The 26,963-nt window shown below is 55.5% G+C and overlaps 1 protein-coding gene across 3 annotated transcripts in view; it reads right to left on the bottom strand.

Moving 5' to 3' along the window:
* Nucleotides 1-3,218: 3,218 nt before the first annotated feature.
* The window catches only part of ARID3A (AT-rich interaction domain 3A), a 39,186-nt gene continuing 15,441 nt past the window's right edge, over nt 3,219-26,963 (bottom strand). For all 3 annotated transcript variants that reach the window (XM_079773267.1, XM_079773268.1, XM_079773266.1), the window contains exons 4-9: nt 16,945-17,017; nt 12,515-12,698; nt 11,921-12,168; nt 8,697-8,993; nt 7,550-7,648; nt 3,219-6,013 (exon numbers count right to left, since the gene is read on the bottom strand). In XM_079773267.1, the coding sequence (XP_079629393.1) occupies nt 5,838-6,013; nt 7,550-7,648; nt 8,697-8,993; nt 11,921-12,168; nt 12,515-12,698; nt 16,945-17,017 (1,077 nt within the window). In that variant the 3' untranslated portion in view covers nt 3,219-5,837. The remainder of the gene's footprint in view (nt 6,014-7,549; nt 7,649-8,696; nt 8,994-11,920; nt 12,169-12,514; nt 12,699-16,944; nt 17,018-26,963) is intronic.

Below are 26,963 nucleotides of genomic sequence, written 5' to 3' on the forward strand. Positions count from 1 at the left end.
GGGTGGGCCCAGCTGGTAGGGCTTGCAGAGGACCAACTGTGCCAATGGGGATAAGGGACTGAGGGTGGATGCTCAGGCTGGAACACGTCCAGGCGGTGCCCCAGGGCAGGACTGCTGGATTGCAGTCAGGCCCCCTAACAGGCCTCTCCCTCTCCTCCTCCCCTCCTCCCTTCCCTGGGGACCCAGTAGGCCAGGCTGCTGTCAGGTCAGAGGTCACCCCACCCCCAGCCCCGTTCCTGGAATGAGGACAGACCAGTTGTGTCAGAGGAGCAAGACAAAAGCCACACTTTGGGGGCCTGCAGACCACCCAGTCTCTAGACCTCCTTGGTGCCAGCCAGGCGCCACCTCCCAAATCCAAGCTGAGGGGCCTTGGTGGTAGTTGGGCGGCAGCAGCAAGTAGGCTTGGGGAAACTGAGGCACAGGAGCCTGCACAATCCCTCTGGTTCTAAGCCCCCGTTTGCAGGCACTGGCACACACTGCGGAACCAAACCAGACCCTGCCTTTCCGGGAGCCCAGCCACACCTCACACCCTGCCCTGGGGGTGGGGGCCTTGAACACACGGAGCGGCTCCCATGATGTGCATTAACGTGTAAGGAACAGTGGATGAGTCCAGAAGCAACCATCCTTCTCAGGCTTCCTTTCCACAGCCGCCCCCCCCCCCCCCCACCTCGGTCTGCCTCTCCCTCCCGCTAATCAGGCCTCGTTTTGAGTTTCATCTCCCGGGAGCCTCTCTGCCTCCTAACAAGCAGAGCAGGAGGCAGGAGGCGCCTCGGGGCTGGGAGGCGGGGAGAGGTGGTGGAGTCTGACCCCTCCCTTCGTGCCCGCAGGAGCTGTGTGACCTCAGGGCCCCCAGTCCCTCTCTAGGCCTCTTCAGCCGAGGAATAAAGATGCTAGACTAGCCCATCCAGTTTGTCGGAAAGGGCTTTAAAGAAAACAAACACAACACGAAACACTTTTCCTTTATGTCCCTGGGGAGTAGGGGCTCAGAGAGGCAGGTGGGTTAACCTCTGTCTTCTCCAGGCTCCCAGGCCCATGGAGATAGAGCTGTCGCCAAGCCATTTCTGGCATGGATGGAAAATGCTGGATGAAATGGGCCACAGGAGCGGGTTGTTTTTCCAGACTCCTAACCAGGTGGGGGCTGACCCAGCTGGAAGGGACAGGCCCAGGCCAGCCACCGCCCAGAACTGGTGGCAGGGGAGCCAGGTGGCAGGAGGCTGGGCCTGTCCACCTCCCGACCATGCTGACCTGGAGCCCATCATGTCCCCCGGGTGTGGGTGCCGTGAGGGGCAGCCCAGGGAATCTTTTACAGGCAGCAACCTGCATGCTGCTGTCAGGTTTGGGTTTGGAGGCCGAGAACCAGGGTTTCCCTCTCTATCTGGGCTGAGCCCACGGGTTGCAACTGCAGCCCAACAGCCAGATCGTCCCTTGGTCTGGTTTCTTTGGAGCCAGACTGTCCTGAAAGACAAATGCTAAAATGTGAACCAATGCCGAAACCGGTTTGGCTCAGTGGATAGAGCGTCGGCCTGCGGACTGAAAGGTCCCAGGTTCAATTCCGGTCAAGGGCATGTACCTTGGTTGCAGGCACATCCCCATTAGGGGGTGTGCAGGAGGCAGCTGATCGATGTTTCTCTCTCATCGATGTTTCTAACTCTCTATCCCTCTCCCTTCCTCTCTGTAAAAAATCAATAAAATATATTTAAAAAAATAAAAAATAAAATAAAATAAAATAAAATGTGAACCAAAGCACAGCGGGGCAGGCTGGAAAGAGGTAGGCCCAGGGTGGCTTCCTCCGAGAACCAAAATGAAGCCAGCAAGGAGGGGGCAGGGGCCAGGCCACGTGCCCTAGGGGTTTGAGTCAGACAACTCGGGAGTAACACTGGGCATCAGAACCCAGGAGAGCAGGAGGCCTAGGCTAGGGGGCTGGAGGAACCAGCAGGTTGACACAGGGGGAGGGAGCTACCCTCAGACCTGGCTCAGCTAGTGTCTCCCTCTCTAAACTGCCGATACCGGAGCCTGGTCACTCGTGGATGGAGCTGTGCTGGGCTCTCTGGGGGAGCTGAGCAGCATCCCTGGCCTCACCCTCTTGACGACAGGAGCACCCCCAGTCGTGACAACCACAGATGTCCCCAGACATTGCCCCGTGTTCCCTGGGGGCGCAGTCCCCACTGGAGGACCCCTGCATTAGCCCCTGTGCCTTCTGCTCACTGGACCCAGGCAGGGTGCGGTGACGCCCAGGAAATGACCACCGAGACGTTTTCTGTTAAAAGTCAGAAGTGTTTTGTCTTGTTTTAATATCTCATCAGCTTTACAGGGTTACAATTGTCTTAAATATTTCTGAAATTTAAATACAATCTGCATAATAGTTATAAAATGTAAACTTTCAGTGTTCTTTTAAATTCCAAAATCACACCTCCCCCCCGTTTTTTTTTTTTGGTCTTTTGCCCCCCACCCCCCTAATACCTGAATGTTCTGTAGAACTGAAATCCTTACCAGCTGCCCCACCGGCCAGGGTGACTGACAGGCGAGGCCCGGCCAGAGGTAGAGTAGTTTATAACTTTTTAAAAAGTTTTTTCCTTTAACCTGAGTTCAGGCGTGGTCCCCACGCCATCGGACAAACCCCAGAGAAACTGAAATTTCACATGTCAGGAATGAAAGGCTGAATTCATTCGTGTTTGCCAAGAAAAAAATGCACAAGCAAGCAAGAGAAAAATGATAGAAGTGGGCAAAAGTCATAAAAGCAAAAAAAGTGACTGTACAAACGCACAACTATTAAAAACTAACTCTGCTGCCCGACGCCTCTGCCTGCCCCTTGCCCGACAGCTGCAGTTTAGGGGTCACCAGGAAGATTCTAGAAGCAGCCTGTAACAAACACCTCTTGAGCAGTTAGGTTAGCCCCGGAGCCCCTCCTGACCCTGAGTTTGGGACTCCCTACATGCTCTGTGCAGCTAAGCCCCACCCGTTCCAGAATGAACAGTGCACAAGCCAGCCGCTGACAGAGGTGGCTGTCCCGTCCACACCCGGTTTGCATAAAGGGGTGCTGAGCTGCACCCCAGAACCCTCACCAACAGGAGGTTGCCCTGAGCTGGGGTTGGCAGAGGGGACTCAAGGCAGAGGCACACCACTGCCCCAGCCTGGAGCTCCCCCTCATCTTTCCACCTCTTCCCCCCGCTGCCCACGGCTCCCCCCGGGCTGCCCCCCTGACCCCCCCACCCTGGCCCCCTACAATCACCATGAACAATAGGCATGCCCTGAGTTAGATCTGGGGGCTGTATCACCCACAAGACACAACACCCAACACACGCAGACACACACACACACACACACACTCATGTGACCAGAGACAGCACCCAGGCAGACTCTCAGGTGGACACGCCCACGACGTAGGTGGGAGGGGGACAGGTACTGGTACGTGCCGAAACCCTGAGCCAGCCAAGGAGGGCAGGCCGGGAGGGGTTTTGGCATCAAGAGTCAGACCCGAGGTAGAAATAACCAGGCAGCAGACACCCCCACGTGGGCCCCACGGAGCTCCAGGGGGTCAGGTCAGGGGAGAAGAGAGGAGGAGCATCCGGGATCACGGCTCCTGGGCACAAAGATCCTCCTCCCCCAGTGATTGTACTGCTGCAGTAAGAAACGGGGAGGAGAATCTTGCATAAGGAAAAACAGAGAGGAAACCCCACATGCCTGCAGCCACCACTGCCCTGGGAGGTGGAGGGTGTCCTCGACCCTGAGATATACCAAAGAAAGGGGCTCTCCCCAAAGACACCCCAGCATCACACCCGAGCAAACCCAGACTGGGTGGGGGGATCAGGATGCTCTCCCCTCCCAGGTCCCCAAGGCCACAAGATGACCCTGGGTCCGGGATCCCTGGCTCAGGAACCCGGGAGGCTGCCGGGTGGGCACTGCCATTTTTGGCATCGTTAGGCCAGGCCAGGCTGCCGGGGCCCAATTAGAGTTTCCAGGCAAACTCAGTGACAGGAAAGAGCGCCAAGTGGTGGGAGGCACCTTTTCAATCAGCACCACCTGGTCCTCAGGGACCTAGCAAGGGCAGGGGGGCCAAGGGAGTCCCCGAACCCCGCCTGGGCTTTTGGACAGAGGGTGCTACCTCATGGTGAAGACCGTCACCAGCCACTGAAATAAACCCCCCACCCAGCCCTCCCACGGACGACCACCTTCTAACCTGGGGTGAGTGGTCACGTTGGGAGCGGGTGCAGCCTCCCCATGGCCTCTGTTTAGTTCCTTTAGTTACAGCAGGTGTGGCCTTGCCAGGGGCCGAGAGAGTGTGAAGGGACCAAGTGAAGGAGATGGGAAGGGGTGGGGTGTTCAGGACGACGGCCTCAAAAACCTCAATCTGAGCTAAGCCTGGCTCACCCCAGCCCCCAAATATCCATGTGTCTTTGAAAGCAGCCCTTTCAAAAGCGGTGGTGGTACAGTGCTGAGCAGAGGTGCCTTCCAGAGCAGCCCGTTCAGCCCTGCCGGCGTGGCTCAGTGACCCCGGAGGTTGGATTCCCAGTCAGGGCACAAGTCTGATTGTGGGCTCAATCTCTAGCAGGGAGTGTGCAGGAGGCAGCCGGTCGATGCTTCTCTCTCATGGATGTTTTTCTCTCTCCCTCTCCTTCTTTCTCTGAAATCAATAAAAACATATTAAACAAACAAACAAAAAAGCAGCCCTTCCAGGTCAGAGAGAGTCCCCAGGCCGTGTTCATCCCTGAGACAGGAGCCTGAGGCTATGACGGCCATCCCCGCCCAGGCCCAGGCCCTGGCCCTTTATCCACCACTTCCTTTCTAGTTAAGACTTCCAGATCCCTGACAGGTAGCACGCACGGCACAATGAGAAAAAGCATCGAGCGTCTTGGCCTGCCATTCAGCATTCACATTCCCAGTTCCCCCTCGGCTTGCCCCTGCATGGACCCCACTCCAGCCCTGCCCTCAGCACCTGAGTTCATTACCTTTTCTGGCTCTAGCCCAGGGATACAGTGTCCTGTGCTTGGCTAGCTGCCTACTGCAGCACAGGAGATGCACACAGAACCCAATTCAGTCATGGGGAAAATGGAAAGGGTATTACCTTTTTTTTCCTTTTTGCTTTTTTTAAGTCCCGTTTCCCTGAATGAACACAAATATATAGAGATATATATCCTTTTCCTAAGGTTTGATTCCTCCCCCAAGAATAAAATAGAACATTTACAGAACAAAACCCCCCAAAACCTCTTAAAAACCCTATAGAGCTTGAATATCGCTATTTCTTTAAAAAATAATAATAATAATAATAAAAAGTTCCCAAAAGCAACAAGAAAAAAAATTCAACTGATCTTGGCTCAGGGGGTTCATTCAAAACAAGGAGCTGGGTGTGTGATGAGTGGATGAGTGTGTGATGAACAGGAACAAAAGTAAAAAAAAAAAAAAACAGACAAAAATGAAAACACACAGTGCAGGGATGTATGAGGTAAACAGGATCTGGCCTTACATTGCAACTGGTCCAAACCAGACACCAGACGCCAGTCCAAATCGGCCCGCCAGGGCTGCAGGAAAGCCCTGGGAAGTATCTGCCGCTCTCTTTCCTGATTTCCTTAGCTGTTCTTACAGTTCGTCTCTCTGAATGTCTGAAACCTGAGTAATTCAAGTGTTCCTTGGTTTTCCCCTGTTTTATTAAATTTTCTTTATATATATGTATATATTTTTTCTTCTATTTTTGGTGTTAGCTGTGGCTCCTTTGTGGATATTTCCCCTCCCCACCCGTATCTTCCACCACCCCGGCCCTGCTCGGCCCACCTTTCCCACACCCTGCCCAGTCTGACCAGCTCCTGGGGTGGGGGTGGGGCGGCGGGTGGGGAGTGGTGCAGTTAAGGCAATGAATTATTTGAGGTAGAAGACGTAGGGGGTGCGGATAACCCCGCTGGCCCGGCCTGGCTGCCCACGCTGCTGCTGGTCCCACTGTTTCCTCCCCGGCTGCTGCCACCACCGCCTTTGCTGGGAGCTGAGGATGGTGTGGAGGCTGGTGGCTGAGCAAACAGCACTCCTAAGGCAAGGACAGGAGGAGAGACATGTCACGGAGAGTTAAAACATTATGTGACCCCCAAGCAATGACCCCCTGCAAAGTCCACCCATGGACCCACGAGGACACCCACCACCTCATCTTAGTCTCTGCTTCCTGTGGGGGTCTTTGCCCAGCAACCCAGCTGTTTTGTGTCCCTAGCACCACCTGGTGGCCTAATGAGCAACTGGCCTGACTACATTTTTTTTACAAGGAACTTTGAAACATCACTTGTACAGTTCACCCATGAACACAGGTGTTAGAGAGGCAGAAACCCCTGGCACAGTTTAAAATCCAAATATAACTTTTAACTCCCCGAAACTTAACCACTAATAGCCTACTGTTGACCAGAAGCCTTACTGATAACATAAACAGTGATGAACACATATATATTTTTTTCTTTTTAAATTGATTTCAGACAGGAAGGGAGAGGGAGAGAGATAGAAACTTCAATGATGAGAGAATCATAGATCAGCTGCCTCCTGCACGCCCCCTACAGGGGATCGAGCCTGCAACCGGGGCATGTGCTCTTGACTGCAATTGAACCTGGGACCCGTTGGTCCGCAGGCCGATGCTCTATCCACTGAGCCAAACCAGCTAGGGCTGAACACATATTTTGTATTATGTCTTATATACTGAATTCTTATAATAAAGTAAGCTAGAGAAAAGAAAATGTTATTAAGAAAATCATCAGAGCCCTGGCCCGTTTGGCTCAGTGGATAGAACATCAGCCTGTGGACTGAAGGGTCCCAGGTTGAATTCCAGTCAAGGACATATGCTCAGGTTCGATTCCCTGTCAGGGCACATGCCTGGGGTTGCGGGATCGATCCCCAGAGGCAGCCAATCGATGATCCTCTCATGGATGTTTCTATCTCTCTATCCCTCTCCTTTCCCCTCTCTCTAAAAATAAAAAAATAAAAACATTAAAAAGAAAAGAAAGTCATCAAGAAAATACATTTTCCTAGCCCTAGCTGGTTTGGCTCAGTAGATAGAGCATTGGACTGCGGACTGGAAGGTCCCAGGTTCGATTCCGATCAAGGGCACATGCTCGGGTTGTGGGCTCAATCCCCAATGGGGGGCGTGCAGGAGGCAGCCGATCAATGATACTCTCTCATCATTGATGTTTCTATCTCTCTCCCTCTCCCTTCCTCTCTGAACCCAATAAAAATATATTTTAAAAAAAAGAAAGAAAATACATTTCCAGTATTTATTGAAAAAAAAAAAAAGCATGTATAAGTGGACCCATGTAGCCCAAACCCTTGTTGTTCAAGGGTAACTGTATTTTTGAGCACTTATTATGTGCTAAGCCCCATGCTAAGTGCTTATTATGTGCTTAGAACGGTGCCAAGTACTTACTATGTGCTGAGCACTGTGCTAAGCATACTACATTGATTATATACTCAAGTCTCCAAGGGAAGGAAGAACTTTGCTCACTCTAATGGCTGGGCTCATGCAGGCCAAACCCAGAGATTACCCAGGACTCCTAAATTAACCTGGGGAATGAAGGTGTCAAGGTGTTACCTGTATACATAATTCCATTAATCTCCACTGACATGCTAATACTATTGCTGCCATTGGTGCTGGTCAAGTTTGCAGCTGAGTCTGGGCGGCTCTCAGGGGCTGTGGGAAGAAGAAAAGCCACCATTTGGAATCACAAACTCATCGGTGCAATGATCCATTTCACAGCTATCATCCCCACTTGACTTTAAACTTCACAAAGCTGCGGACTGTATCTGCCACCAGCACACACAGGACATAATAAATATGGAATAAGAATGCATGTGTCTGACATTTGCTTTTATCATGATTGTAATTCTTAAGCGATGTTGCACACCCAAATCATAGTCATTCTTTTTAACAGCCACAAAGTCTTCCTTCCAGACGTGACTCACTCATTCCTCACTGATGGACACACACATCGCTTCAAGGCCTCACTGTTACAACATCATGCAAATGACTGCAGTGAACAAACTTGTCTATACAGGTATCCCCTGCTTTTTGAAAATTCACCATTATACCACTTGGAAAGGCTTCATAGGAATTCCCTGCTTTCAGACAGCGGAGACACCCACATTTCCTTGAGCACCTGCACTGGTTCTGCTGTAGATACCAAGCAGATCACTGATCACGTTTTCTGTTTTTTAAGAGATTGCCAAATTGTCACCTATTTACACTCCCACCAGCAGGACTCATTTCCTCACATCCTGAGCAACACTTGATGTTATCAAACTCTGATGGGTGAAAAGTGGTGTCTCCTTGTCAACGTGCAGATCCCCACCTAGATGGAGCTGAACAGCTTTTCTTTTCCATCCTTACAAGGGGATATGTGTTTACTGATTTTAAAGAAAGCGAAGGGAGAGGGGGAGAGAGAAACATTGATGAGAGAGAGAAACATCGATGTGAGAGAGAAACATCGATCGGTTGGACCAGAAATCGAACCTGTAACCTTTTGCTGCACAGGACGACACTCTAACCAACTGAGCCACACCGGCCAGGGCTGAACATCTTTTCATAGGAATTTACTAGTCACAACTGCCCATTTTTTCCTATTGATTTGTTTGCCTTTTTTCTTATTGATTTATAGACACTTTTTACATAGGTTGGCTCCAAGACCCTTATTTTGTTACACATGCAGAGAGCATGGTGGGTCTGGGGTGTGGGTTGATACCTTGGCTGTTGATACGAATGCTCATGGGCAGCTGGGCTGTCATAGCCAGGAAGTTCTGCTGGAGCGCTCGCTGCATGAGCCGTTGCTGCTCATCCGCCACCAGGGCCATCTTCTTTTCCGGAGGCTCCCCAGACTCCAGCTTCTCCCGAAGCTGCTCCAGGGCGGCTGCCTGGGCGGCCACGGCTGCCTGGGCTGCTGCTGCTTGCACTGCTACTGCCTGGGCTGCCACCACTGGGTGGCCTGCCAGGGAGACTGGCAGGCGGCCGGGGACGGTGATGGGGATGGCTGAATCCTCCTCTAGACAGGAGAGAAGAGGAGTTGGTGGCCAAAAGGGAAGTGAGGTGCTTGGCCCAGACTTCCACCCACACAAGAATGAGCATTCTCTTGAATACCTCCACTGATGGGGTGCCCACTCCCTCTCTGAGGGAAGTAATTTTTAAAATTTATTTAATCCTCACCCAAGGATGTGCTTAGAGAGAAAGGGAGAAACATCGATGTGAGGATCGAACCCGCAACCCAGGTATGTACCCTGAAAGGGATTGAACTGCCACCCTTTTCCCCCTCATTGATCCCTTTCACTCTGGCCCCGCCCCTTCCAGGCCTTCACCACACTATTGTCTGTGTTCATGGGTTATGCATATAAATTATTTGGTTAATCCCTCCACCCCCCCACCTTTCCACTTAATCCACCGCCATCTTGGAATCGAACTGCCACCTTTTGGCAAACAGGACCAGGCTCTAACCAACTGAGCCACCCAATGGCCTAGGCAGTAACTAGGTTTCTGAATAGACACAAATGCTATAAAACCCTTTCTAAAGCACATGATCATACTGGTAATACTGGTGATAACACTACTAGTTATGTACTAGTGTTATAATAGTATTTAGCATCAGTACTACGTAGACACTATAATAGCATATAGCATCCTAATATATAAAAAGCCAGGGGCCGTCACGACCAAAACAACCAGATGGACGACCGAACACAGGCTGCATGGGGTGACCAGGCTGGCGGGGGGCGGGGGGGTAGTAGGGGGCGACCAGGCTGGCAGAGGGGGGCAGTTAGGGGCGATCAGGCAGGCAGGCAGGTGAGCAGTTAGGAGCCAGCGGTCCCAGATTGTGAGAGGAATGTCCCACGAGGGGTCCCGGATTAGAGAGGGTGCAAGCTGGACTTGAGGGTACCTCCTACCGTGTACAAATTTCGTGCACCGGGCCTCTAGTATTATATAATACTAGTCATAACAACAAGGCTCAGAACATGTCTAAAGCACTTCCATCTCAAACAGGAACCATCTCAAAGGGCCATTTCAACAACCCCAAGTCTACTCTTATCTCCAGATGAGAAAACTAAGGCTAAAGATTCATAACTTTCCCAAGGCCACAGAGCTGGAGAAAGGCTGAGCTTAGATTCAAACTCAGGCAGCCCAACTCCAAACCAGCTCCTAACCATTCCCCTCTTCTGTGGTTAAAACAAATGTTCCCATCTTTCCCATCCACTAGGACCACTAGGTTCCACTAGGACCTGCTGTCTCTTTTTCCCCTGACTCTCTGCTGCCTGTTGTTTCCAGGCTCTCTCATGACTCCCCTTTTATTTTTTTAAGCCTTTTTATTTTTTAAAAATATATTTTTATTATTTTTTTACAGAGAGGAAGGGTGAGGGATAGAGAGTTAGAAACATCGAGGAGAGAGAAATATTGATCAGCTGCCTCCTGCATGCCCCCTACTGGGGATCGAGCCTGCGACCAAGGTACATGCCCTCGATGGGAATCGAACCCGGGACCTTTCAGTCCATGGCTCGACGCTCTATCCACTGAGCCAAAATGGTCAGGGCATGACTCCCCTTTTATCTTATCTGCTACCATCTTCCCCAGCTCCAGCATGAGACCTGGCCCACATGGATGCTTAATACCCTTTAACAGAGATAGTTGAAACTCCCCAAAGCCAGGAGGGTAAACCAAGACCCACAGAAGACTGAATGACTAATATTAGCAAGACCTAACTTTTCAGGGCCTTGTGGGGATTGCCTCAGATCCTTGGGCCACTCCCAGGAAGTAGGGAGTCACAGCCCGTGTGGCAGAGGAAAAACAGGAACCCAGACATGCAAACTGGCCAGCACGAGTCCATACGGCCACATGTGCTATCTGTGCTCTGTATTAGGAAGGATTCAAGGCTCAGGGGAAGAGAAGACTGTGATCGACTGGTGATGTCTGCCATGGGTGCGGACTAGGAATGGGGGGTTGTTTGTCAGGCATCTGCAAACCTGGGCCTGTTGCAGACTGGGCATTTTATATAATGAAAGCTCCCAACAATTCTACAATTCTAGGCGGTAATTGTCTCCACTTTACTCATAAGGAAATCGGGCTCAGAAAGGGGCAACCGAGCCACGCAGGGGCACCTACCAATAGCTTCAGGGACGGCTAAAGGGTCAATTTGATAGACCCATACTATACTCTCAATGATGTTTGCCGGGGCAGAGTGTTGAGGAAGATTCTAAAGCACAAAGGGAGAAGAATACAGTGATGAACTAATAATGTCTGTCATGGGCAAGGTACTGAAAAAAAACGATGGTGATGAAGAGTGTCAGCCACAGGCAGAAGACGGGGCCAAGGCTACGATAAATGATTAGAAATGCATGCTCCGTTAACAACCGCCTCGTATGGACTGGGAAAACGGAGATTAATTAGTAATGTCAGGATGGGAAATTTGTGCTTGATTTGTAATGTCTGCCTTGGCATAACATTGAAGAAAAGAAAAAAACCCCACTTGATTAGTGGTGCCTGCCATGGGCTCAGGATTAGTCATGTCTGCTTGCTGTGGGCATGGGATTTGAAAAATGTTCATTGTTTAGTAATGTTTGCCATAAGCACAGCATTGCCAGGTTTGCCACCCTCTTCCATGACAACTTCGGAGCTTATCAACCTGTTCACCCAGAGAGGGGAAAAGGCACCAACACCACAAGGCCATATACCCTGAACTGGGATAAGTCCCTAGGGCAGTGATGGCGAACTTATGACACGCGTAGCCATTTCTGATGACACGCGGCCGCATGCCAAGGATGAAACATTTGCTGCTCCTGAGGATGAAACATTTGCGACTAGAGTCTTAGAGTTAGTTTTTTCCTCAAAGTGACACACTACCCGAGTTATGCTCAGTTTTTTGGCGAAGTTTGACACACCGAGCTCAAAAGGTTGCCCATCACTGCCCCAGGGTCATGCAGCCCTTACCTTTCTTGATCTTGGGGGCTGGGGTGATGGAGCTGCCATTGGTGCTGGTGGCCAGGCCCAGGGAGGACACGGGCAGTTTGGGTGAGGAGAGCATGCCGTGGGCACCGCCTGGTGAGTAGGCGAAGAGGGAACCCCCAAAGCTCTGGCGCCGGCCCTCCCGCCGGTTGCTGTCGATGGCCGCCTGGAGCTCATTGGGGTTGCTGAGGCCGCGTTTCTCACACTCGTAGGGGTACAGGTACTTCATGTACCTGGGGGACGGGGAGAATGGACAAGGTGGCACCTGGGACACCTCCCGTGACTCCCTGCTGCCCTGGGCATTCCCGCGGGGGCACCACTTCCCCGCCTCCATCATGCCTCACTGCCAGGGAATCACTCGGCAAGGCCGAGCCAGGCGTACTGCTTATGCTGCTCCCTGTCTCAATGCTTGTCCCCAGGACTGCCTCCCACGAATCCTTTAATACTGAATTCCAGAACCTCAGAGCCAGAAACTTCCTCAAAGCCCCACCCCAAGGTTCTCAGGATTCAGACTCCTCACGTGGCCCAGTGCCTCCGGGGTCCTTCCTGTCCCAGGCCCTTCGCACTCGCAGCACTCACTGGGTCCGCAGGGTGAAGGCCGCGCTGGTGATGGACGTCGGCAGGTTGAGGCCCTTAGTGATCTCGCGCCACAGCTTCTTATTGATGACCTCCACCAGGCCGCCCTTTTCTGTCACCAGCACGTACAGCATGAACAGGTCAAGCACCTGCTTGGCCATGATGGGGATCCGATTCACAGGCGTCCCTGTAGGGGAGGGGGAAGTGTGGGGGAGGGGGATGCTGTGGCCAGGGCCAGGGCCCCACATGCAGCAGATGCCCAGTCTATGGTTAACACACAGGTGCAGAGCAGGGTCTCCCCAGCTGTGTGGACATCAGGGTGGGTCACTGGGATGTTGAGCAGCATCCCTGGTGCCCACCCACTCGATGCCAGAAGCACCCCCAGTAAGGACAACCACCGATGTCCCTGACATGGCCAGTGTTTCCTGGGACAGGATCGCCCCAGGTGAGACCCATCCCCTGCTCCAGGCCGTACTAAGATAACAGCTCTGCCTCAGTTTCCTTTTCTTTTTGAAGATTCATTTTTATTGATTTAGGGAGAGGGAGACAGAGAGAAGCTTCGATGAGAGAGCAAGACATTGATTGGCTGCCTCCTGCCTGCCCCCCTACCAGGAATCGAGCCTGTAACCTGGGGCATGTGCCCAGACTGGGACTCGAACCAGCAACCTTTCAGGACATGGGATGATGCCCAACCAACCGATCCACATTGACCAGGGCCTGCCTCCGTCTCTTTATCAGTGATCTGGCTCATTGCTCAACTCAACGGAGGGGAGGAGAGGAGTGTGGAGAGGGAGATGCTGGGGCCAATCTGGGGAGGAGCATGAGAAATGCAGCCTTTGTTGTTCCTACTCCCGTCACCAACCACAACAGCTGCCCAAACAGCTCTGCCTGAGCTCCCAGAGGCTGGCTCCCCGGCCTGGTTTGCAGTGTGGTGTGGAGGCTGCAGTTGGGGAGAGAGGGCTTGGTTAACCCACTCGGAGCAGTGGCCCCACAGGGGGGCACTTTGATCTTTAAGGGGGGCAATTCGAGAATGCGTTATTAACAGTGAATTTTTTGCCTTTCTTATGGTGCTAGGGGCCTCTTATACAGTATATAAATATACATTGTGACATATTCATGCATTTCAGTTCTCTATTATATGTTTTGAAACTTTATTTGCTGTATTTTCATATTACTTGATATTATTATTATTTTTTAAAACAATTTCTTAGTGATTTCTTCCTCGGTACTTCAACTGTCCTTTTTGTTCTTTTATTTTTCTCTTTCATGGATGCCATGTTCTTTGGAAGCTTGTTTAGACTAAGTTAATGGCTTTTTAGGCTTCCTCCACGTGAATAGGAGTTCCCTTTTTATATAATGAGAATTATATGTCGTCCTGACCGGTTTGGCTCAGTGGATGGAGCGTCGGCCTGCGGACTGAAGGGTCCCGGGTTTGATCCCGGTCAAGGGCATGTGCCTTGGTTTCGGGCACATCCCCGGTGGGAGGTGTGCAGGAGGCAGCTGATCGATGTTTCTAACTCTCTATCCCTCTCCCTCCCTCTCTGTAAAAAATCAATAAAATATATATTTTTTAAAAAGCGTAGAGTTTAAAAAAAAAAGAATTATATGTCATGGGGGGCGGGGCATCAGGATTTTAGAGATGCTTAGGTGGGGCATGGCCAAAAAAAGGTTGGGAACCACTGACTGAGAGAGTGGGGCAGTGGGCTGGCCCAGGGGACAGGGAGGTGGGGCAGCCCAGGGAGGGGAAGGTGGGGGGCTTGCCCAGGGAGAAAGGGCAATGGGCTAGCTCAATGAGGGGAGGACTGCCCCCTGCAGATAGGCCTGCTCCCTCTTCTGCCCACCTGACCTATATCCTCTTACCCAGACGTTCCCAGCCTCAGAGCCCTCAGGTCTCCGTTCGGCCTGTCTGGCACTTTCCTGGCCAAGGGTAGAGAAGGCCCCCTGCAAACCTCTCGCCCTGGCAGTGGGGTCCTGATATACCCTCTATGCAGCCCCTTGCCCTGTCCTGCTCACGTGGATCCTCAGTGCCCAGCCTGGCAGGCAGCACGCATTCCATAAACAGTGAAGGCTGACAAGCTACATCTCAGCGCAAGGGTCATGCTTACCCCCCACTCCCCTTTAGAGATGGGCAAAGGGAGGCTGCAGAATGTGACCTGATGGAGGAAGGTCCGAGTGAGGGGCCAGCTTGCCTGTCCCAGGGGCCTGGACGATGCCCTCCACACCTCTGGACATTCTAGAACCACCTCCCACCACCTTTTGACTGCTTTCTGGCCCTTCCCATGTTGCGAAATTCCCAATGAATTGAGAACCACCTGGAGCGGGGACAGGAAAATGGACCTCAGACCTTCCCCCCATCCCCCCAATTTCATTTTCAGCCCATGGGGGAGAGAGAAAAAGCAACTCCAGTGTCAGCACCCTCGGCCGGAGGTGTGGTCACAGCGCCATCCTGCCTGGACACAGATTTAGGCTCTGCCTGGTGGGGGAGGGGGGTGGGGAATTAAGGAATCAGATCCTCCGGGCTCTGCCGCAAGCAGGCAAGTGGGGCCTGGACGGATGTTTATAGAAGGAGGGGGCTGGGAGAGCACAGAGAGGCATTGATGGTGGGCAGTGAGGGCTGTGGGGGAGATAAGGAAGGGTGGAGAGGTCGTCAGGGAAACAGCAGGAGGGTGGGGTGAGGCTTTTACTTTGTGACCCTCTGCCTGGAGTGCAGGGGGTCTGACAGATTCTCTCCCCCAAAGGGCCCCCCCCATGACAGAGGAGGGTCCAAGAAGATGGCAGGGAAGGGAGGGCCTTGGAGCTGGGTTTTGAGAAACGCATAGGAGTTTGCTGCGGCCTACCCTCCAGGAGCACCTGTCTTGGTGAAGAAGGCAGGACTGGACACACCCCCTCACAGCCCTGGCTGGCAAGGGGCTGGACGGATGTACCTGGGCGCCCCGCCTCACCCACACCCAGGGGCAGCTCACGGTACCTTCTAGGCACCTCTGAGACACAGGGTGGCTGGTCCTGGGTAACATGGGTAGGCTCCAGGCCTGGACACTCCGAGCCCCATGGCAGGGGGGTAGGAGGGAGGGCTCAGGCAAGTGTGGACAGGCCGATAAAGAGAGCAGGGGGATCTCTCTGACCACACAGGGGACAGCAGCCCAGGCGGGGGCTGGGCTGGATGATAACAGGATAACATGAGAGGGGCCCCTACCCTGGTGCTGGGTCTACATTCTTCCATCCCAGCACAGGAGGGGTTAACCAGAGGCTCAGCCCCCTCCCCTTTCCTCTCCTTCCCTTCGGGCCTGACTAGGCCTGTGTTTATAGAAGCTACTGGTGAGGGAGGGGTGGGCAGAGGCCCAGGACAAAGCAGCAGGGGCCAGGCCCCTACAATGGCCTGAGTGGACCCTGCAGCCCCGCTGGCCCCACCCCTTCCTGCCTCTGTGGCTCCAAGGCCATGTGCCCTCTCTGGGCCTCAGTTTCCTTCTCTGAACAGCAGGATCATAATAACCCCCCAAGGGGGCTGTCCAGGGGCCAGAGGAATGAGCCCCACCCTGCAGCGGGCATTCCTAAAACAGGCCGGGTGTCTCCTCCCTCTGGCAGCTCCAAGCTGAGGGCGAGGCCCGTGGGCAGGGGACCTCTGGGAACCTCCTAGCTGCCCCTTGTCCTATCTGAACCTGGGTCACCCCAAATGCCTCTGATGTCCTCCAGTGTCTGAGCCTCAGTTTCCCCACCCACTCACTCACTCAGACCAGTCCCCGCTCCTCATGTCACCGTTCTCAACGCCCAGGCATTTCCTGGTGGGGCCTTGGTTGGTGTCCATCTGACCCCGGACCAGGGGGAAATGAGGGGATGGGCTGCAGTGGCAAGGTAAACTGTTGGCACTCAATAAATGCAGCTTGGGGCATTGCAAACAGCAGGGACTGTTGGTGGCCCATCTTACAGATAGGGGAACCAAGGCCCCGTAGGAGCAGGGGAGGGGCCGTGGCACCAGAGGGCACTCTAAGCCACGAGAGCTTGAAGCCTGCGTGGGGAGCTTCCGTCCTGTTGCCCCAGCGCCTACTTGCCCACTTGCCCACCTGTGAATCCAACCCCACTCTCCGAACAGAGGCCAGCGCCCCCCCCCCCCCCCCGTGTGGGGGATCCTGGGAGCCAGGACCCCATCGTATCCTCTGTCTCAGCAGCAAGAGAAAAAGCTGAGCCGCCCTCCCCCAGCAAGGACGGACCCCTTAGACTCTCACAGCTGTGCCTCCCCCCTCAGACCACACATGGTATGGCCACATCCCCCCCCTCAGAACACACATGGTATGGCCACGTCCCCCCCTCAGACACCTCCCGGATGCCTCCAGCCACAGGGAGCTCAGTGCCACTCTGACACACCGGCCCCAGGCTGCGGCTGCAGGGCCCCCTTCCTCGTGCCCATTTCCCACCACTTCCCAGCAGGCAGGCCTCACCTCGCTTCTGCATGAAGCTGAACAAGTCATCCAGGAACTCCTTCCTCTTGGGGTCCCCGTCCAGTTCGTAGAGCTGTGAGGGCAAGGAGGGGAACAGTTACCTGATGCCAGAGCTTGGCACAGGCACCATGTCTCCATCACAAGGAGCTCGCGGAGGGGCTGCTGACCGGGATGGGCACTGGGGGTCCCAGCCCCAGCACCGCCTGGGGTTCAAGCATCTCCTGAGGCCCCACCAAGCAATGAGCCTGCCCCCCACTTTAGGATGAGGACAGAGCCATCTGACGAGTCTCCCAGGGCGGTTTAAAACAACAGGTTTATCCTCCTATAGTTCCGGGGCTAGAAATCTGAGATCCAGGTGTGGCAGGGCCAAGCTCCCTCCTGAGGCTCCAGGGCGGGTCCCTCCTGCCTCGTCTAGCTCCTGGGAGCTCCAGGAGTCCCTGGACTTGTGGCCGCATCACCCCAGGCTCTGCCTTTGCTGTCACCTGGCTCTCCTCTGTGTCCAAATTCCCCTCTTCTTACAGGACACCCGTCACTGGATTTAGGGCTACCTCATCTCATCAAAATGTTTGACAAGTGACATTTGCAAAGACCCTACTTCCAAATAAGGTCCCGTTCACATCACTTAAAAAAAAAAATCATTTTAGAGAGAGAGGGGGAGACGGGGGGGGGGGGGAACCCATCAATTTATTGTTCCACTGATTTATGCATTTATTGGTTGATTCTCATTTGTGGCCTGACCAGAGATTGAACCTGAAACCTAGGCGTATCAGGACGATGCTCCAACTAACCAAGCGACCCGGCCAGGGCTTAAACACATCATTTTGGGGGACACAGTTCATACCAGACAAACAGCACCCACCCAGGTCGTTGCCACGGTGAGGAGTCCCGACCCCGCACAGAGGCGGGGGAGGGGAGACTGCAGCCCTGGACTGTGAGGCCTCTGGGTCCAGACGCCGTCCTGGGCACTGGCTGCCTGGGCTTGCCAGTCACCGCAGGAGGGGAAAGGGCCTCCTTTTGGAGTTTGGGAGGCAGGGGGTCCTCCACCCCATTGACCATAACCTCCCAGGCGTTGGGGTAGAAAGCCAGTAGAGATAATTAAAGAGTGAGGAGCGGGGAGGCAATTGGCTGAGGAGAAACAGTGAAAATCAAGCTCTGGGAAATACAGCACTGTGGCTGCCTGGACATGGAGGGATCAGGACCATGGGGGACCTTGAACCCACCTGTTAACCCCAGCTCGGCTGGAATCATCCATCATTAGGGCCCAGAATGCCCCAAAACCCAGTTCCTCCGACAGGGATATCCGGGGGGCTAGGGAGGTGGGGTTGTCGGGGCCAACCATTCCTCAGCCACCTTGCCCCTCTCTGGGCCTCAGTTTCCCCGTCGGTGTAATGGAGACAAAATGGGGCCTCCAAGGCAAGGACCGGGGGAGACAGGAGCCCAGCCCTGGGTGGCCGAGGCTTTTGTCTCCCTCCTGCCTGGCCAGGCCGGCCGGCCACATTCCTGTGCTGATTTATGGCGTCCAGGGAGGCCCATACTCCCCCCGCCTGAAGGGTGTGGGCCCAGCAGGTGGACCTTCCATTGGCGTGCTCACGCCAGGCCTTGTCTGTCCACTCCTCGCCCACATGACACCGCCGTGTCCCCTCCCCCACGCTCCTCCTCCCTGGCCGGGAGTGTGAATTCACACACGCCTGGTTCCCTGTCCGTCTGCCCGGTAGGAGATCGGGGATATTGTCTGTTTTGTTGCCAGTACCTAGAAGGTAGCTGAGTACACAGCAGTTGTGTAAGAAGTGCTAGTTAAGTGGACTCTGCTTTCCCAGCGGCAAGGTGGGCCTCGCTAGGCAGAGTGGGGGGTCAGGTAGACTTGTGGAATGGGCAGGTGCCCCCAGAACCTTGGGAGGGGACCTTATTTTGAAATAGGACCTTTGCGGATGTCATTAGCGAAGATGAGGTCACACTGGAGTAGGTGGCCCTAGTCCAATGACAGTGTCCTTCCTTATAAGAAGAGGTGGGACACAGACACGGAGGAGAAGCCACGTGGGGACAGAGGCAGAGACTAGAGCGATGTGGCCACAGGTCCAGGGACCTGGGAGCCCCCAGAAGCTGGAAGAAGCCGGAAGGATCCTCCCCAGAACCTGCAGGAAGCACGGCCCGGTGACACCTTGATTTCAGACTTCTGGCTCCAGAATACGGGAGGATACATGATGGTGCTAAGCTGCTCAGTGTGCGGTCATTGGTCACGGCGTGGAAACTCATTCGGGGGCAGCGTGTTCTCCGTTGAGATCCTGACCCGGGTGGAGGAGGGTCCACACGGCCTAAACCCGTTCCCCAGGCCCAGCCTCGTAGGACCCCAGTGCGCCTCCTGCCTCAGCCTCCCCATCTTTAGAGGATACTGTGCAATAAACACAACGGCATCGCCCTCAGCACCTGGCGCCGTAACGACCCTCATAGTCCAGGTGGGAAACTGAGGCTCAGGGTGGAGACCAGCTGTTCCATAACCCCTGGCAGAGGTGGCTGGCTCAGTGGGGGTGCAGGGGCTGTTAAGCCCCAGGCCAAATGGTGGGCAGACCCTCGTGGGGCCAGGGCATAGTATGAGGCCATAAAGGGGATGTGTGGTGAATACGGCAGCTTTAATAGCCGTGTCATGGGCAGCTGACAACAAAGCCGGGCAATAAAGGCTGCCCTAGCTTTATGGGGCTCTGGCCCCAAGTTCCGCACCCCTGTGGTGTGTGTCCCGCCCTCGCCAGCTGGATGGGGCTGTCCGCCAGGCCACAGGAATGGGGGAGCTGGGACGGCGTCGAGACTCCTAATGGTGGTGTCCAGACCCCCTTTGTGGGCCAGGCTGCCTGTCCCCACAAGGCCCTCGAGTCACACAGCTGGGCCATAACACATCCTTCACCACAGCCCAGCCTGGGTTCCCTGGCTGCAACCCTGCCCCTCTCAAGGTGGACCAAGAGGTGCTGAAATCAGCCACCCGCCATACCCAGGGCCACAAACCCAGGCTGGAGACTGGGCCAAACCCCCGGAAACTCCTCCTTGGGGCTGAGGCCTGAGACAAGGGCCCCACGCTCCTCCCTGAGACCCGATTTCCCGGGGACCACGTGCCAGGCCCCGAGGATGAGTCTCACTCTGGCTCTGTCTGACTCTGAAGATACCCACCCCTGCAGCCCACAAGGTCCCACGGACCCAGCAGCCCCTGTGCCGTCTCACTGCTCACCTGGCCACTTGCTACTTCTCTAACCCATCGGATGGTTCCACCTCCTGGCCTTCGCCCTGGCAGTTCCACCCGCCTGGAATGCCCTTCCCAGCTCTGCCCCAGCTGGCTTCCCCTTCATCCGGATGTCCCACAGCTCAAATGTCACCACCACCAAGGGCCCACCCCTCCCTGAAAGAAGACCCGCCCTCAGCTACCTCAGCCACAGCCCCGTCTCCCCCGGACACTCTGCTCTCACTTGGAGCACCTTTATTGATGAGCATGGTTTCCTTGCTCACCCCCACTCTCCCCCAACCTAACTCTCCTGTCACCCAACCCACATGGATTCATACCCTGGTCTGGTCCCCTGTCCTTCAGCCCCAGCAGAATGTTAGGGCTTTTCTATCTTTTGTCCCCAGTGCCTAGAACTGGTCACCCAGCAGACACCCATTAAATGGACCTGGGTTCCTCAGTGCCGCATAAGGACAGGGACGCTCATCCTTTCCCAAATCCAGCTACACCCAAGCCAGGGCCATGCTGTGACCTCCACTGGGTTCACTTCCTGCCCTGTGACCCTTCTCAGGCCTCAGTTTGTTCAGCTGTGAAATGGGTGCAAAAGTTCAAGAATGTGAGATGTGGATGTGAAAGCCTGGGCTGGAGGCACCCACAGATGCTCCCTTCTCCTCTTCCACCTGCAGGCTGGGTCACCGGGGCACACACAGCTCAACCCAGTGTTGGTGTCCACCCACAGATTACTAAGCGGTGCTGACCATGTATCCCTCTCCGCCTCCCTAGCACCAACCACTGCACGAAGGAGAAACTGAGGCTCAGCGTGGGTGGGGCCCAGCCTGCCCACCCCGCAGCAGCCAGAGGGGCTTTCCAGCCTGCCCCTCCCCTCCCTACGGTCCTCACTTCACCTCCCTGCCCTCACCTCCCTCCGATTCAGCCCCTTGGGACTGCCTGCTTTCTGAGCAAAACAGGCACCATCTCTCGCCTCAAGGTCTTGCAAGGACTGTTTCCTCTCCTGGAAGGCAGTTCCCCAGATCTCTGCACAGCCAGTCCCTCCTTCCAGCCCAAACATCACCCTCTCAGGGAGCCGCCCCCTCAGCCCTCCCCCCAACCTTCCTTACCCTCTGACCCCTTCATCTGCTCTCGTTTCCTTCCGAGTACTTTGCACAAAGAGCTCAATCCACAGGTCCTGACACTCCCCTAGCTCTGGGCCCAGCCTGAGGGCATGGGGGAGGGAGCAGAGGTGCTAGGACCCACTGGGGAGATCCCCCAGGAGGGGCCACAGGGCGGCCAGCTGAGGAGGAAACAAAGCCAGGAGGTCTCAGGGCTCTGATGGGGGGAGCAGGGGATAAGCAGGAGGAAAAGTGAGGTAACCACCCCAACCCCAAGGGTCTGGTGGGCAAACAGGAAATTCTTGTTTGTGGCCCAGCAGCATTTTCACCACAGCCAGGCAGGCTATCCTGCTGACCAGGCGGAGGTAACCCCGCCCTGTCCTGGAGCTGAGGGGGTCCTTTGGAGCCAGAGAGCTCACCCTAGTGTGGGAACCCCTCCCAGCCTGCTAGCCCGGAGAGGAGAGAAAGGCCACTGTGTCCACCAGCAAATCCACAAGTGACCCGTTGGGGTGGGGGGGCACTATCAGGGCCCAGCACACACGTCTCCTCCCCAGGCCCTGCTGGGCCCTGCCTGGGTCACATTTCCAGACCAGTTCCCAGCCTGCCCGGGGGCCCAGGGGCAGTATTAGTCCTGAGGGGCCCAGGCTGTAAACAAAAAGAAAGAGCCCGTGGGGCCCGGGAGGACCTTTGCTCCTTAACGGTGTCTGCTCAGGCCCCCTTCCGCCACCCAGGTGGCTCCAAAGTCCACAGGGCCCCACCTCTAGATGAGGCCACTGGGCTGGCAGGGGGACCCCAGGAGTGAGGCTGCGCTCCTCGGAAGGCGGAAATCCAAGGAACTGCCTAGTGCCAGCATTCAGGGACCGTGCAGGCACCCGTGAGCCACCAAGAAGCACCACGGTCTCGGTGGCAAACAAGAATCAGCTAGAGAAACGCTGAGCACCGGTGGTTTTTTTTTTTAAAAAAGGCTTATTTTTGTACCATCCAAGGCAGCTTCTAGGAAACCAGAGAAGCGTGTCTTTCTCCACGTCCAGAGCGGGCTTGCCAACACTCAGCTCGGGCGGGAACAGACCTGACCGGCGTCGCCTGTGTGCCCGCGGGACCGCCTCGGGCATTCCTGAGCCACTGAGGGTCAGAAAGGAAGGACAGATACCATCGCAGGGCAGGAGGCCGGGGAGCATGCCGGAAGCCAGGCTGGCGCAGGGAGGTTCTGTGAAGGGAGGCGCCCAGGCCAGGGAAGGAGGAGGAAGCCTGCAATCTGGGCTGGATTCAGCCCAGGGGCTTGAGTGCTTCAACTCACATACTTTTTTTTTTTTTTTAATTTTTGAACAAAATATTTATGGAGGTGAAATTCACACATAACATAGAATTCACCAATTGAAAGTAAACAATTCAGTGCCGTTTAGGACATTCACTATATTGTGCAACCACCACCTCTATCTAATCCCAGAACATTCCATCACCCCCTCCCCCCTCCCCCTCTGCAGCAGCCTCTGGCAAAAGCCACTAATCCACTTTTTGTGTCTGTGGATTTGACAGTTTCCATGGAACCACACGTTGTGTGGCCTTTGTGTCTGGCCTCTCACTGGGCACTGTGTGTTCAAGGCCCGTCCATGTTGTAGCGAGTGTCGGCACCTCGCTCCTTTTCACGGCTGAGTAATATTCCACGGTGCAGGCAGGGGGCACGCTGTGTTCGTCTGTGCCTTGGCTGACAGACACTCGGTTTGTTTCTAACTTATGGCTCTTGTGAATCGTGCTGCTGTGAACACATGTGTGTAATTTCACCTATTTTACCATCCTTTGCGTTTTGGACAAGAATTGATTCACTGTAATAACTTCCATAAGCAAAAGGAAACTACAGTGAAACAAAGCGGGTTTTTATCCCCCGGTTCCTATAAAACACCCAAGAGCAACCAGCATGGTAGATGACACCTCCTTGCAGTCTCCAGGGGCAGAAGGTCTGAGGGGCTTTCGTGTTTTTACATCGAGAGCAGGCCGCGCCGCCCCTGCTCAGAAGCCAACCCCGGCTTCCCTTATTGGTCTCAGGAGAAAAATCCAAACTTCTAGCCTGCCAGGCCCAAAGCCAGCTGGCTCATTATCTCCAACTCTTTTGTCCCCGTGCGCACTTGACTCCACGCACACCAGCCTCCTCACTTCTCCCCACGCCCAGTCCTGCCCACCTGGAGTCCCCCTCCTCCACCCTGAGCCTCTCTCAGGCCTGCAGCTCTGACCCCCCAAACCAGGCCAACCCACCTGTCATGGTCCTGTGACTGCCTTTATTTTGGGGTGGCTTCTTCCTGTCTTTCTCCTCTTTCTTCCCACCCAGATGAGAGCCCCCAAGGGCACAATTGGGGTCTTTGGGTACTGGGCAAAGACCCTGGTATACAGCAGGAGCCTACTAATGAAGGGAGGAGAGAGCACACTCGGGCTCTCGCACCGCCCGGGTCTGTCCTCATCTGATGTCCCCCTCCCAGCAGCTCCCTGCCCGCCCACTGATAAAAACCCCTCCTCACATTACGGGGCGCGGGTGAGGCCCTTCACAGCCGCCCAACCAAGATGACTCAGCACGCAGCCGTTGCCAGGGCCCCAGGTGCTGGGAGTAGCGTCCCTGGGGGCCTCTCAGCCTCCCCCATTCACAGAAACGCCCACGGCTGCTGATGGGAGGGGGTTGGTGGGGCAGAACCCCACAGCCTCCTGTGTCTTCTCTGGGATCAGGAAAAGTGAAGTGGGCAGAGGGCTACCTGCAACCTGGGTGACCAGGTTCACGCCAACCACCTGCTAAGTGCTCGATCCACCCTTTTCAATGTGCATCGGGGCAGGGAGCCCGGGCACCAGTGTGCACACTCCTCACCCAACAGCCTGAGGCCCAGAGACGGCAAAACTGAGCCCTGAGGCCAGGTCCCCTCCCACAGAGAGCCCAGAGCAGGGACAGACAGACAAACGGACAAATGAACAGAATCGGAATGGGGCTCCGTGAGGCTGGGGAAGAGGTCATTTGCAGAAGAACCCGGAGTCTGAAACCTTCCCTGCACCTCAGCCCTCAGTTGGCCGATCCTGACGGAGGTGCTGAGCTACGTGATCAGGAAGCCGCCAAAGCAGCCTCTCGGCTCCAAGGGGGAGCAGGACTCCGGCCCTCAGAAGGCCGCCCAGGCGGGCACTGGAGGTTTTGAATTTGAAAACTCCCAGGACACCGCAGAGAGGAGGTGGAGACTGCGTGAGAGCTGCCAGCCCACGGGGTTTTGACCAGGACAGACCAGCAGCCATTACTGAGCGCCTGTAGGTCAGGCCAACGCGGGATGCTGAGGATGCAGCGCATTTGAGAGATCCAGATGCCCCGTGGGGCCCAGGCCAGCAGGGAGAAGACCAGCAGGCGCGAATCCCGTGGGAGCTGGGTCTTCTGAAGGGGGAAGGGCAGAGTTGATCGCTGGAGGGGCTTAATCAATGTCTGTGGGACTTCGGGCCCTTCCCAGGAGTCACCCCCCTGTGCACCTGACCCTGAGGGCACCCCCAGCAGCCACTTGGCCCTTTCGCTTCCTGTCAGCGCTCCAGGCAGGGCCTCCTCCACGCAGATGCTGCAGGGGCCCCGCCCGGCTTGAAGGAAATTGGGGAAGTGATTCTAGGCAGGGCAGAAACATCTGTCTGCTCGGGCACCCCTCCCCAACTGGCCACATGTCCTTTCTCTGAAAAGAAATAGCACCCATACCCACCACAGATATTAATAAAAAGCTCTAGAAACAAGTCACAGAATGGAACACACGAAGGCGCATCTTTCTGGATTTCCGGAACGCGAGGTTCTGGAGTAGGGCCCTGGCCTCCAAACCCTCGTCTTTCCTCCTCGTCAGCCTTGCCTAGGACCAGGGCCATCTGTGAAGGGGGCAGGGGTGCACCTGGGCGTCCAGGTGAAGAGGAGGGACTCATGGGAAGCAGGGTATACAGGGAGGAGGGTCTGGCTTTAGGAAGATGGCTGGGGGGAGGGGCAACAGGCGGAAACACCTTGGTGGCAGGACAAGGGTGGCGGCCCACCAGCCCCACGTCACAGTGGGGAAACTAAGGCCCACAGGCGATACCAGCAGGCCTGGCATCGAGGATACACTCAGGACAGGGGTCACCAGACACTTCTAGGAAGTGGAGCAGAGGGTGGTTGTTCCAGGCTGTCATGCAAACGGCATACAAATCCAGGGAGCCCCCTACCCACAGCCTGGCCCTAGCTGACCACTATCCAATGTGGACCCCACTTTACAGACAGGGAAACAGAGGTACTGAGAGAAAACCATGAAGATGGATTCAAACCCAGATGCAGCCCAGGCAGCCCCTCGGTGCCTCTGGGATGACTCAGGGCGCACCCGCCTCACCCGCCTCACCCGTGGGGAGGATCCCCTGCCCCAAAGAGCCTCGCACTCAGGGGCTCTGGGCAAACGCTCAGGGTCAGCAAGCCCCAAACCCAGAGTCCGCCGCCCCCTTCAGCAATTACTAATCGGATGTTCCACGCTGACCCTGGGGCATTTCACAGGGGATCCCAGGCCTGCACAACCCAAACATGACAGACTCGTGATCCTGCCCGACCGCCGGCTTGGAGATGCCTCGGGTCCAAGCCCTGCGCCCAGGGCCTGGCATCGGGAATTAAAAATCTTGTCCTGGGTTTCCTCAGAAAGGAACCAGCCCCGTTTCCCTGTAGCTGGGCCCCCAGGCAGTCCCAGAACACATCAGAGGGACTTTCCTGGTGGTGGGAGCTGATCAGAAAGCTCTACCTGGCCGGGGAGTGAGGTCCCCGTCACTCCCAGCCCAGGCTCCCTGCACAGAAACCCAGCCAGTGCCAGCAGCGTCAGGAGCGGGAGACCAGGGGACAGACGCCGCCGTGCCCCAGCCGAGCTGACCTGGTCCCCACTGTAACGGGGCAGCGGCAGACGCAGCGGGAAGGAACAGGCTGCTTCCCACCTCCCACCCAGGAGTCAAGAGGAAGGGGCCCCCGTGGGCTCAGGCCCTGGAGTCCCCACAGGGAACACCCAGGGAAGCCTCTGCCAGGCCCCAGGCGGAGGGCAAGAAACAGGGACTTCGTGACCCATGTTGGTGGCCAGTAGCCTCAGGGTACCGCAGGAGGGGGACCCCCACTCCTAGGACATCCCCACTTCCTTCAGAAAAGTCTCCTGAGGGGAAGCATGGAGGAGAGAGGAGATGCCAGCTGGGCAGCCCTGGCAAGCACTAGACTGGCACCCACCACATTCCGCCCCTCCTCCTCCTCCTCCAGGCACCAGGGAAACGGTAGCAGATGACAATGAAATGCCAGTCGCCAGCCACCTGCACCTCCGTTCGGCTAGGCTCTACCTGCAGGGTGACGACCAAGAAATGAATAACCCAGAAGTGACTGTAGGCCCCACTTCCCTTCCAAGAATCGGGCGCCCATGAGTCGTCGCTGAAGGGGACAGGGAGGGGGAAGGCAGGCCAATGGCTGAGCCGGGCGGGGAGAGGGTGGCACCCATCTACTCCACAGGGCACTTGCCAGCCGGCTGGCCCTGGGAAAGTGGCAGTTGGGTAGGAATTATGGGGCAACGGGAGGGCGGGGAGCTAGGGGGGATGGGTGGGCGGGATACAGAGAGGGAACGAGACAGAGAGACATGGGGGGAGAGACAGCGAAACCAAGAGGCTCCACTAACAGACTCAGTCAGGGTCCCAGCCCCCTGGCTGTCCGCTGGCCGCCCAGCCCCCATCAGAGA

The sequence above is a fragment of the Cnephaeus nilssonii genome (genome assembly GCF_951640355.1).
Source record: "Cnephaeus nilssonii genome assembly, chromosome: 5".
NCBI classification, from domain to species: Eukaryota; Metazoa; Chordata; class Mammalia; order Chiroptera; family Vespertilionidae; genus Cnephaeus; species Cnephaeus nilssonii.